General features: G+C 42.6%; 1 protein-coding gene across 1 annotated transcript in view; it reads right to left on the bottom strand.

Annotated features, from left to right (window-relative positions):
- The window catches only part of rad18 (RAD18 E3 ubiquitin protein ligase), a 79,840-nt gene that overhangs the window by 29,630 nt on the left and 36,873 nt on the right, over window positions 1-13,337 (bottom strand). The window contains exons 8-9 of the mRNA XM_083772287.1: window positions 10,759-10,829; window positions 10,396-10,456 (exon numbers count right to left, since the gene is read on the bottom strand). Coding sequence (XP_083628413.1) covers window positions 10,396-10,456; window positions 10,759-10,829 — 132 coding nt within the window. The remainder of the gene's footprint in view (window positions 1-10,395; window positions 10,457-10,758; window positions 10,830-13,337) is intronic.

Here is a 13,337-nt window from a genome sequence, read left to right as displayed (position 1 = left end):
GTGAATTCCAATACCTATCGATCAACTCCAAAGCAACGCTGTCGAAATAAGATTCTGTGAGTGAAACAAGCAACCAGGTCTATGAAAACAAGCCCAAAAGAAGAAACCGGCCCAGGCCGTAGCGTAACGGTCTGGGCACCGGACTGGTGATCCAGTCGCGGTGTGCCGCGGGTTCGACTCCCGGACCCGACACGGCCTTTACCGCATGTCATCCCCCCATCTCTCTCCCGTTTCCTGTCAGCCTACTGTCTATCCCTTAAAAAAATCAATAAAGGCGTAAGCCGCAAAAAAATATCTTAAAAAAAAAAAAAAGAAGAAACCAGTTTCACCACTTAGGCCCCAATACAGTAATCCAGGGTTCCCCAATTAATTTTCCTCAAGGGCCATATTTTGACTAGCGTACCAGGCTGGGGGCCGAGTCTGCACGGGCGAGGTCGAGGTCTTGCCCTGAAAATTCATTTTCAGGGCAAGACCCCATTTGAAAAGGATTCCCAGTTTGACATGCATAGGCTACTGACCCCCATTTAATGCCATTTATATCTGGGACACTTAAAAAAAAAAAAAAAAAAAAAACATATATATATTTTTCTTTCATGGGCCACAAGGGGGCGCTCTGTGGGCCGCAAATGGCCCACGGGCCGCCTATTGGGGAAGCCTGAGTAATCCATCAGCTACCGGTATTTAAAAAAAGAATCGTGAAAGCAAGCACACATAATCCACTACACTTCAGAAACAAGCCCAACCTAAACTAAAAGCAACCGGCAACTAATAAACTATGAATATTTAAGCGACATTACAGGAAAACAAGCCCAAAGTCACTTATAATAAACAGACCTGGCAACACTGCAGCCCAGCGCTGCAGGCTACAGTACTTTGCATGGGCAAAAACAGTGTTTCATCAGCGACTGGTTTGTGCTGAACTAAAATGATAGTTTGTTGCACTCTGTTGGGGTTGGAAAGAGTATGTTGGAGTTGGAAATATGTGGAGAAGTGCCCGAGAGCAGAGAACACAGTTCTGAATGGTGCTATACAATAAAAGTATATACAAGTTTTATTATTATTAACAGTGCTGAAGGCAATGTGGTGAAAGAAATGCAACCAAGAGGTTCTTTATAACAAAATAAATATGATTCAAGTATCATTCAAGAAATGCAGCTTATGGAGAAGGTGAGAACATGGAAGATGTGTACGAGATAATGTGGGCTTTAGATGATGGTGATTATAGTTACATCATCAAAATGACACGTCATTTACCAGTTCGACTATGTTACTGAATATCTGACCAAAGTGTGTTGCGTGCGTGTGTGCGTGTGTGTGTGTGTGTGTGTGTGTGTGTGTGTGCACAATTTGTGACAGAGAAGTGACTGTACATTTCTGGACAAAATATGGAAAAGCCTGATGGCAGCAGCGTATCCCTGGGAGGCAAACCTTTTAACAAAATGTCACATGTTTGATGTGGTCCTAATCAGAGTTCCATTGTGATTGTAACTAGAAGTAATTATCAGTAGGCAGAGCGGCGCAGGGTGTCACAAGTCTACATGCTAAAAAGGTTAATGGGAAGACCTCTGCGGTTGTTAACCCATTTAGGCCTTCTAAATCCTGACAGTTTTCTTAAATCCTCATGTTTCTGTATCAGTTGTGAGCAATATTTCATGTCAAGGACCCCAATTTTTTTTAATGTATTTGGCCTCCGACCCCCATCTGAACATATGTTGTTCCAGGGACCTCCCCAGGAGCAAAGATTTGAGTTAAAAACATTCGCTCTGAAAGAATATATATTCAAAGATGTGTGCCGCATTTTCATGATTTTTCAAAAAAGTAGCAGACCTACAAGCTCGTAGCGCGGCACTCGGTGCCACGCTATGAGCTTGTAGATCTGCTATTTTTCAATAGCTAAAGTATAACATAATGCTTTAAAACACTAAAAAAGGGTTCCCGTCCAGAATGGATTAAAATATCACATTCTGCCTAGAAAGAGATGGTTTCGGCGGCGCACAAAGACAAGGAAAGATTAGGGAAATTGTGTTTCCAGGTGACATGTATTACAAAAAAACTTTCACTACCTGACATGGATGAGCAGAATGGATACAAGGCAGGCAAAAGGTGGTAAGAATCCCAGGATAGATTTCATTAGATAGTATTTTTTTTATCGCGCAATAATGGTTAAGAAACAGACCATAGAAAAAATACATAAGGGGAATGTCACCCCCTCCCAACCGCTTAATATAATATTTCTTAAAGGGATTGTGACATTAAAAAAAAGGTTTTGGAATTGTTCTTGTTTTTTTTTAGGTTTTCTAATCTTAATTGCACCCAAAAAACATGAACTTTTAACATGCAGTAGATTTTCTGTGATCTGGGGTTTTCTGGCTCAAACAGGTGCTCTGATTTGCCGGCAGTAAGTGACATCACTTACTGCAAATCCCATATATGTCAATGGGATTTGCCAGCAGATGTCACTGTTTCACTGTATTGCCTGTTTTCATTGTAGCTCAAAAGGCCCAAAAAACCCCAAAGAAAACTTCAGACCACAGAAAATCCACTGAATGTTCAAAGTTCACGTTTTTTGGGTGTAATTGAGGTCATAAAACCTAAAAGAAGAAAGAAAAATAAATTGAAATGAATGTCATAAAAGCTTTAAATAAGTGAGTGGTGCAACTCCGTGTGTGGGGGTCCCCAGGAGGTCCCTGGAACTTCCAGACTCACAGGAACGCGCCCAGGGTGTGCCGGCCCGATTCCGGCGAGCCACCGCACGTCCAAAACCGTTGAGAAATGACAGTTACCGTGTGGGGGGGTCCCCGGAACATCCAGACCCCCAGGAACTCACCCAGGGGGCCGGCCAGGGGGCCGGCCAGGGTTCCGGCGTGCCTTCCCTTACGTCCGAAACAGTCGAGAAATGACAGAGTTACCGTGTTGCAGCTTTCAGTGCTCGGACATACAGACACAGACCGACAGGGCCAGACATACATAGATACACACATTGCTACGTAATGGAGCGGTTAGTCACCGCTCAAAAATAAGGGGAATTTATACATGATTCATGATAACTACTTTTTATATATGTGATGTATGCCATGCTTTTGTAAATCGCTCACGGATTAAGAGCGTCTGCTAAATGCCTAAATTGTAAATTGGAATGTCACCCCTCCCAACCTATTAATATTTATTAAAGAAATAAAAGAAAAAAACACACCCGTGTGAAGTCATACATAATATATTATTGCTCTTATCATACATCATCTCATTCTGGCCAATCACAACTTGCATCCTCACTTGCATTTCTTCGCTACATCCGAACGCAAACCCCATTGTATATAATATAAAAATATGCAAGTTTGATTAATGACAGCCATAATTAAATGGGAAAAAATCTAATCACCCCGTGTCCCAAGAAAATGATTACATTTTTTTTAACACCAGCTCTACAGACACAGTTATGTCAAAGTTACAAACTCATGAATGCCACTGCCGATAAGCGTTTCCTCAGTCAAACTAAAGGCCATAGTCTAATAATAAACGCTGTGTGCCGAGCCCCCTATGCAATGTTTACCTACTAGCAATAGCAGGTTCCTGGTTGACCCTGAACTGCCAGGTGACTATAGATAGTCGGGAGGAGACTCTTCATGTAAAAGAGGGAGGGTACGAGGGAAGCAAATGGGTAATTCATGAATCGTGACACGAAATGGGATCCGATAATCCGCAGTGAAATAATTGCATTATAATTATAGTGTAGCTGGAGAAGAGACCCTCGGTTCACATAGTGTATGTGTGGAAGTGCCCCGGAGCTTAATGATTTACAGACCTGGGAGGTGGTTATTGAATCTGAACCGATTATGTGTAATACCGGTGGAGGCAACGGGCTGTGAGCTTGTACTGTAGGAGCACAACATCGCCGTGCGACAAAGTACCGCTGTGTTCATAAACAGGTCTCCCTCCCTGAGTCTATTGGTCTCCTGGGAAACGGGTCACACCTTTCTATGGGTCACAAGGTTTAGGGGACTCGACTGTTGGGCGAATCGCTTCGTATTGCGTGTTGGTAACTTTGCGCTTGCCTCAGCCTGTACATCAACTCAGCATTGTAAATCAAAGTTACAGCAGTAGATGTGTTTGCTTTGTCGAGACAGCATAAATTATTAATCTCTACAATAAACGTAATAATTTGATTGGACTGTCTGTGCAAGGAAACATGTGTGAAACATGTGTGATCCATCATTATCTGGCAGAGGTTTCAAATCCACGCTGTAGGCTACAGTGAGTCAGAAGGAGAGAGGTAGGAAACCATAATTAATTCAATTTAATTCAACTTAATTAAAGTACACGCCACACGCCGGAAACAGATACACAAGCCCACAACACACACACTTGTATAATATCTGATATTTTAAGCATCACCTTCCCCGATTATTGACCAATGATACATCTTAATTTATGCACATGTCTTGCGCTGAAAACAGATGTACAAGCCTACACTCGTGGCCAGTTCATGAACACACACTTCCTTGAACTCATCAAGGCCGTACTAAATTCAGAAGAACTTCAGTAGCCATAATGCTACTGAAGTACTCTCCAAAGATATTTTAACTACAGTGTATAGAGGCAGTGTTGCCAAGTCTGATCATCATAAGTGACTTTGGGCTGGTTTTCCTATGTTTTTAAAGATTTGTGGAAGTTGCTTTTATATTGCTTGACTTTGCGAAAATCTGCTATTTTCGCTACCACCACACACTGAAGTAAGTTGTGGGGTCTCGATGGCGGACCTCCAACCAGGTAGGCTTTTTACAAGAGCCAGTTCTCTTCTCCACCGGAGCCGATTCGGCGCCTATTAGGCAGCAAAAGAAGTCCGATAGCGCCTGATGAGTGTAAATACTCCACCGTCTATGAAAACAAGCCCAAAAGAAGCAACCACTTTCACCACTTGAGCCCCATTACATCAGCCCAAATAACCAAACAAGCCCAAATAAGCAGACCTGGCAACACTGCAGACCAGCACTGCAGGCTACTTTGCCAGCAAATGTAATTATTGTTTGTCAAAATAATGTCATTATTTGTGACAAATGGCCCCACTCCTGTAAATGTTGGAACTTGGAAGGCAATCATAGGCAATTGGAAAATGTGAAACATCTGAATGATACATGTTTATCACATGAGATAATTTGGGTACCAATTTGGATGGGTTTTGGCTAAAGTAGTAGTAAAAACTGTTTTGAAGAAAATGCAGGAGGCAATCTGGTAAATGGTGCATTTTTTCCCAGGTGTTTTACAATTAGTGTGCATTACATTCACACGACGATGACGGGGGAAACCACGCAGGGCACCAACCTGATCCATGGGAAGCAATTAGGGGGTCAGTGTCTTGCTCAAGTACACTTGAGCCACTGCCGGCCAAGTATGGGGAGCGTGTGTCATCATGATCCATACAGCCACACACACGCACGCACGCACGCACGCCTATTGTCCTGGAGGAGATAATGACATCTTTGACAGCTGGCATAGTCATGCTTGCGCCATACTGATTGACTGGACACTTTAGCATAATGCGAGCGAGGCCAGTCAGTGCCACCAGATGGTGAAATCTGCTCTCAATACCAGAGTGACCATACATACGTCCATCATGCCATGGACTAACTCGTCTTAGAATGTCCTTGCCACACACACACACACACACACACACACACACACACACACTGACAGTGTTGGCACAATAACAAACGAGAGCAGTGGACAACGGTTTCTGTTACAAATGGAAATCTGTTCCTCAGATTAAGATAAAGCTGTTGCGTGTGGCGACAAACACACACAGGGCAGTGCGTCATCCACAGCCTCCTCTGATAAAGCAAGCAGTCATCACAGCACTGCAGCTATAAATAGCTCTTACCTCTCTGACCAGTGAGTCACTGCCCTTTTTCAGCCCCTCTACGGGGGGGGGGGGGGGGGGGGATCATTTGACTTACCTCAGAAAGTCACATTAAAAGCCAATTCAAACAGATCATGTACTGTCTGTAGTCTGCTATGTTAAGAGACAATATAAGTTAATATTCACTCCTAAAGACAATACAAGTTAATATTCGCTCCTTAAATACACTAGATTACACACACACTCACACAAAAACCAATTATACACAGCAAAGCGTGCAGTGGATGCAGTCACAAATCAGTTGATTCCTAATTTTTTAACACAAAAGTTTTAAATAAGACCTGCGTCTTTAAAAAATACGTTTTAACATATTCTTAGCCAACTCTGGTCTTGCCGTATGTTGAAGTCTGCCCGTCAGAACACAGTTCTTCATTTATTTAAATTGGCTTGACGGAAGGGGGGACATCACATGAGCAGCTGGATTAAAGCCAGCGTTTTAACTACTAAAACTATTACATTTTACAGTGGGAAATCCATCCAGCACGCACAGGAGTTGATGACCCGAAAACTGAAGCAGTCTCTGTGCACGGCAGCAATTAGCTCGTTGCTCGTTGTCTTAATCAGCGACAACTCGGCAAGGAGCCTGAGGGAGTCGGCTACTGAGCCGGGGAGACTGAACCAACCAGGTACCTTCCTCCAATTCCCGGAATGCCACTCTACCTCCTGAGCAACTGCCATCTAAACATTGACGAGCTGTTGTCAAGGAGACATGGCATTTCTAATCAAACATGCTTGCGAGTTCTTCACCATGTTATTGGCTGCTGCGGACAGGTGTTGGAACTTGTCAGCCTTGTCATATGGGTGCACATCAAATTACCTGATGTTCAGCAGTGTTATTTTTTTTCGGAATATTTTTTGATTTAGTCTTAAGTCTTTTGAACACACCATTTTAGTCTGTGTGAAATTGTTTTGTCAAATAGGTCTTAGTCGACTAAATATCAAAATCTTAGTCTTAATGCAAAGTTAATTTTGCCAGAAGAGATTTAGTCTTAGTCCTAATTAGTCTTCTGAAATTGTAAATAACTAAATATCAAAAACCTTGGCCGACTTAGTCTATAGTTAGTCAACGACCGTTGGCGAATCGCTTCGTATTGCATGTTGGTAACTTTGCCCTTGCCTCAGCCTGTACGTCAAGAAAGCATTAATTAATAATTAATTATTACCGCTACAATAAACGTAATAATTTGATTGGACTGTCTGTGCAAGGAAATATTTGTGAAACATGTGTTATCCATAATGATCTGGCAAAGCATTAAAATCCACGCTGTAGGCTACAGTGAGACAGAAGGAGGGAGGTAATTCATTCAATGTAATTAAACTTTAATTAAAGGACATGCCGTACGCCGGAACATGTACTGTATGATTTGAGGAATCCCCTTGAAAACGAGTTACTGCAACTCAAGGGATTATCCTCTAGGACGTTTCAAAATACCGGTAAACAGAATTAACACTGATGTTCAGACATGCCTGACGTCGAAATAAATAAAAAGTCTTCTGAAAGAATATATATTCAAAGATTTGTGCCACATTTTCACGATTTTTCAAAAATAGCAGACCTACCTTATAGATCTGCTATTTTTCAATAGCTAAATAATGCTTAGTTAAAACACCAAAACGTGTTCCCGTCCAGAATGCGTTAAAAGTAATGATCACTGATCACTTAGAAGAAATGTACCGACTTGCAACGGTCGATTGTGTAATACCCGTGTCAGGTCAAAGTCTGGTTTTGTTAAAGACAGCTTTTTTCTAGGAAAAGAGGTACCACTTTCTGTGGAACCCGTCCCTAATCTCATGTTAAAATGGCATGGCATGTTGCTCCACTTCCACAACCACCCTGCCCCGACTCAACCTCTGGCTGCAGGGGATGAAAACAATCACACTCGTGGGGGGTTAATTATGAGCGTGTGTTTGTGTGTGTGTGGTGGTGAAAAACCATGGCCAATTTATGCTTTGAGTGTCGACCTACAGTACAGTAACATTGAAAGGAACCTCAACTTTATGTATGCCAACAGTGTTGCGTATCTTTCCAGATGCTTTCATAAAACAGTGTCGTATTTGTGTCGGATTGGTTGGGAAGATGCACGAGACCAAATCCGCTTCCCGTTTACACGTTGTGGCTACGCTGCCGTGTCAGCGAGTCGCTGACGAGACACTTAACTCCTTTAGCGCCATCTAGTGTTAGCATGCTCACACTGCCGATATGCCGCTCGTCTGCTCCCACTCTGCGGAGCTTGTTTCCCTTCCGGGTTAAACAGGAAGGTGGGGGCATCCGGGAGGAGAACACCACCACTCCCATTAGCTCACAGCCTTTAGCTAGCAGTACAACCAGCTACATTAGCTCACAGCCTTTAGCTAGCAGTACAACCAGCTACATTAGCTCACAGCCTTTAGCTAGCAGTACAACCAGCTACATTAGCTCACAGCCTTTATCTAGCAGTACAACCAGCTACATTAGCTCACAGCCTTTAGCTAGCAGTACAACCAGCTACATTAGCTCACAGCCTTTATCTAGCAGTACAACCAGCTACATTAGCTCACCACCTTTAGCTAGCAGTACAACCAGCTACATTAGCTCACCACCTTTAGCTAGCAGTACAACCAGCTACATTAGCTCACAGCCTTTAGCTGGCAGTACAACCAGCTACATTAGCTCACAGCCTTTAGCTGGCAGTACAACCAGCTACATTAGCTCACCACCTTTAGCTAGCAGTACAACCAGCTACATTTTCTCAGCGATGTGGTACAAACTCACTTAATGATTTACGATCGATGGGTGCGCAGAGGCGCACCATGGACATCTCTCGAACCTTTGGAGATACGGCGCTTTGAAAATCCTGTTATAATGGAGGCTCGACGGAGCTAAAAATCGCATCGCTGGTGGGGAAGGTGGGGAAACGTAGATGGCACAAAAATAATTAACCCATTTTGGGCGGGAACCCCTTTTGATGTTAGCATTATGTTATGCTTTAGCTATTGAAAAATAGCAGATCTACAAGCTCATAGCGCGCCACTCGCTTGTAGGTCTGCTATTTTTGAAAAATCGAAGAACGACTTCAGAAAACTGTCAGGATGTAGAAGACATTTTTAGAATCTGATTTCAGGTCAAAAAGAATGTGTAGTGCGACGTGTCGGTCAACCCTACGGCAAGGTCTTATTTTGTTCTTGACAATAGTGCTGCAAAGTGAAAGGGTATTGCAGGTGGCTTGATAATGAACAGTGAAGAAGGTAAGATCAATACAGGGAGCTGTTGTGTCCAGCGAGCCACCTTGGCATCGATTGGGAGGGACGCTCTTTGGAGATTAGCAATCCCAACGTGGTTCACATCCCCACATGAACAAAATTGCTTCTTGGTAAGAAAGCACTCTTAACCCATTCTGACCTGAGATCAGATTCATACGAGGTTTCCACTGGACACACACTCGTCTGATTAAGGGCCGATTCATACTCTTATTTTAGAGCCGAATAAAAGTCGGTTCGGCGCTGTAAAGCCTACAATGTGACGTCATTTGAGGTTCGGGGGGGGGGGGGGCGGGTACCGTCCTAAAGTCGGCTCTTCGGTGCTACTGAAAATTTCTGACGAGCCGAAATCATTTCGGCACTACAGCGCCGAAACAGCGGTAAAATAGGAGTATGAATCGGCCCTAACCCCATTCTGACCCGAGATCAGATTCTAAAAATGTCAGTCGTTCTTTGATTTTTCAAAAATAGCAGACCTACAAGCTCGTAGCGCGCCACTCGGTGGCGCGCTATGAGCTTGTAGATCTGCTATTTTTCAATAGCTAAAGCATAACATGATGCTAACACCAAAATGGTTTCCCGTTCAGAATGGGTTAAATGGGAGCTGGAGTACCACTCAAGGTGAAGTGGGGAACAGAATGTTCTAGCATTTTCCAACGATGGTCACCGACGGCTTCCAAGGCAAATATACAGCGCTTTAGGATCTACTGCATTTTCCAGAACTCAAAATACGTCAACTAAACACTATTTTGGGTGGCTTGGGATGTTGTTTCTTCATTTTCGTTTTTTCACCCATCTCATTTGTCTTCCTACAGAAAGATTTAAAACTCAGTGATTTCAGTAACTGGTCTATCCAAAACCAATTGTCCATTTCCAAGTTCACAAGAGAAACGTATAGACCGATTGAAAATTCTAAAATAAAATGAGGATGAGGAGAATAGAACATGTCCTTTTCATCCTTTATGATATGAAACAAACCAAAAAGCACTCTCAAGAGAAAATGTGTTTAATGAAAACATATTTGATATTCTAATCTAATGTATCTTTCCCCACCCTGGCGAGTGCCGCATCAGCCTTTGTTAGAGTTGTTTTGGCACATTCACTGTAGCTATGCATATTGGGAAAGGCATTTGGATTTATAATTCTATACACCCTCCACCCCAATATGCCCCGACGCAACCAACCAACCGAAGCCCGAAACTGAAGGTCAACAACTCAATAATAAAAATGAGACTGTCACTTACTATAATTGGAATGCATGGTATCAATTTCTTCTTCGGGTTGATTCTTGGAGAAAACCATGACCTGGTGAATAATGAACGGACAAAAAAAAGAGCATCCTGTTACCCAAAAGCCAGACAGCATAAAGCAAAAGAACGGAATTATATGAATTATAGAAATTCATTTGAATAATAAATTACTGTAAACCAGAGTTGTAGACATTAATTAATCATACATTTTGTGGATCTGTAGTTAATGTGAACAGGAGCCATTTTCAGACATGAAATGGTAAAGAATAATGAGCGTAAATGTGAAGACAAACGGATGACTGGACATTTTTTTATGTCATGGCAATCCTTCTCTAAGTTTTTAAGTAAAATACACACAGGTTTGGCTTTCCGCTGCAGTTGACTTCTGGTCTTCTCGTTGGCCTCCACTTCTTTGGCAATATCTTGAGCTGTTGACAAAGTGTGAGCAGAACTCTGTGATCCTTGCAACACACACATTGTTGGTACATTGTTTGTACTGTATACAGGGCAGTGCTTTTCTCCATACCAAAAAAGGACTTAGCCCACAAGGTCACTGCTCAGGAAATGAGGGCATCCCAGGAGATGCAACATAGTAAAAAAACAGGAAGCCGTGAGATCAAATTAAAAAAAAACCTGTGCATATAACCTGCAGATTCCTGGAACACTTTGTGTTCTGGGGAAATTTTAAATTCTGTTATGTCCAGGAAATAAAACGTCTGGGTTTCCGAGGCTATGTCCAGAGGAACTCTGAAGTGTGAATGTGTATGCAACAGGGGGTTTACTGATAAGAGCACGCCAGCGTGCACACAAAATGTCTATGGCCTGATTTATATTTACTTATGTGTCCATGTCACGCACCGAACATATCCCAAATACAAGCTCACAGCGCACCACATGTTGTGAGCCTGTGTAGCGGCTATTTTCACAGCGTGTGGCAAAATGAAATAAAACCAGGTACAAGGAGAACATTCCCAGCAGCAGCCTTTATCAGAATCTCTGCTCTTGAATTCCAAGTATCACTAAGCAACACCTGAGAGAGAGAACTGCTCCCTTCAGGACTAGAGACGGATTCATATTTCTTTCCCCAAGTGTTGATTTCAGTCGCACAGTCACACTGTCATTCTGTATCCAAAGCCCTCTCTCTCGCTCTGCAGTTTCAGGGTTTCCATGAAGGAGAGATGCATCTTTCTTTATGCTTTGTCCCGTAGTGTAACCCATTCTGGGCGGGAACCCTTTTTGGTGTGTCAAGCATTATGTTCTACTTTAGCTGTTGAAAAATAGCAGATCTACAGGCTCGTATTTGCGGAACCGAGTGCGGCGCTACAAGCTTGTAGATTATTACTATTTTTGAAAATGTGCCGCAAATCGATGAATAAATATTCTTTCAGAGCAAACGTTTTTAACTCAAATCTTTGCTTCTGGGGGGGTCCCTGGAACTACATTATTTTCACATGGGGGTCGGCAGCCAAATACAGATAATCTTTGGGCGTCCTTGACATTAAATATTGAGAACCACTGAGTTTTTATTTTGACGGCAGGCCTAAATGGGGTAATGTGCTTCACTGCCTGCCTGTGAAGCATACGTATGTTTCTATGCTTCGTCTCGTAGTGCGATATGCGTCACTGCCTGCCTGTTTCGATTTTATGTTTTGTGTGGGAACTGTGGATGAAAAGTAGCATCTTTGGGAAATCCGGTATATATATTTACGTTGCATTTGTATGTAATGTCGATTAATATGTGCTGCTGTCCCGTCGAAATAAATAAGTATATGCACAATCACTCATTAGAGAAGCAGACATACACAATGTTCCAACAACGCACCCTCTTCTCTCCTGTTCAAGACTGACTAGTGATATTCTACTGTTGTCAAAGAGAAATCAACCAAACTGCTAGAGCTGCGTAATTACTATACAATATAATATCGAAACCGATATTTTAGAACATATAACTGACTCAATCTTGCTCATGCAGGTAAATCGACTAATCAAGAAGCAGTTTTTCAAACGAATGCATTCGGACCAAAATGTTTTGTTTGTCGTCATGATTTGTCACAACTCAAGTTGTCTTTGTACGAGGCTTAAAAGGTCTTTAAATAAATACGTTTTGAAATGTCTATGAGGAAAATGAACGGGGAATCATTTCCTGGCCCCTGGTAGGGGGGCGGGACCATCAGCAATGGCATTACATATAAGACACACTTGGAATGGGAAACAGGGGGAGCATTTTGAATTTGTAGGGTTTCCTTGTATATAACTTTTTGATGTCAATCAAGTCACCTTAATTCAAGTGGCAGATGCCTTTTTTTAAACAATATATTTTTAGGGCATGTCATGTGGTCTACCTGCACTGCACAGCCTTTGTGATCTACTGGTAGATCACGATCTACCTTCTGGGCACGCCTGGTGTACAGTATAGAAAAATGAGGGGGAGGGATACTTTTTTACAGGGTCTAGTTTCGAATAGAGTGTATGCACGTGACATCATCGTACCTGGAAGTTAACGCCCACTGAGTGGCAAAAAACTACTTTCTGGCCTTGACAGCCCATTCATCCAAACAGAAAAGTCCTGTCTGATTGCATTAAACAATGTTAAACTCACCAACATTGCAGCCGTACGAAAAGCTTCATAAAAATCCACCATAGAAACGTTATGAGCTACTTTCTGTCAAGAAATGCCCTGCATTTGCCCAGGCCGTAGCGTAACGGTCTGGGCACCGGACTGGTGATCCAGTCGCGGTGTGCCGCGGGTTCGACTCCCGGACCCGACACGGCCTTTACCGCATGTCATCCCCCCATCTCTCTCCCGTTTCCTGTCAGCCTACTTTCTATCCCTTAAAAAATCAATAAAGGCGTAAGCCGCAAAAAAATATCTTAAAAAAAAAAAGAAATGCCCTGCATTTGATTATTTTTCTAAGTGTCAGAGTTTGGAAGTGCTT

The sequence above is a fragment of the Protomyctophum parallelum genome, assembly GCF_964188405.1.
Source record: "Protomyctophum parallelum genome assembly, chromosome: 8".
Lineage (NCBI taxonomy): Eukaryota > Metazoa > Chordata > Actinopteri > Myctophiformes > Myctophidae > Protomyctophum > Protomyctophum parallelum.
The sequence above is the reverse complement of the archived record's forward strand: the minus strand, read 5'-3'. Positions and strand labels throughout refer to the sequence as shown.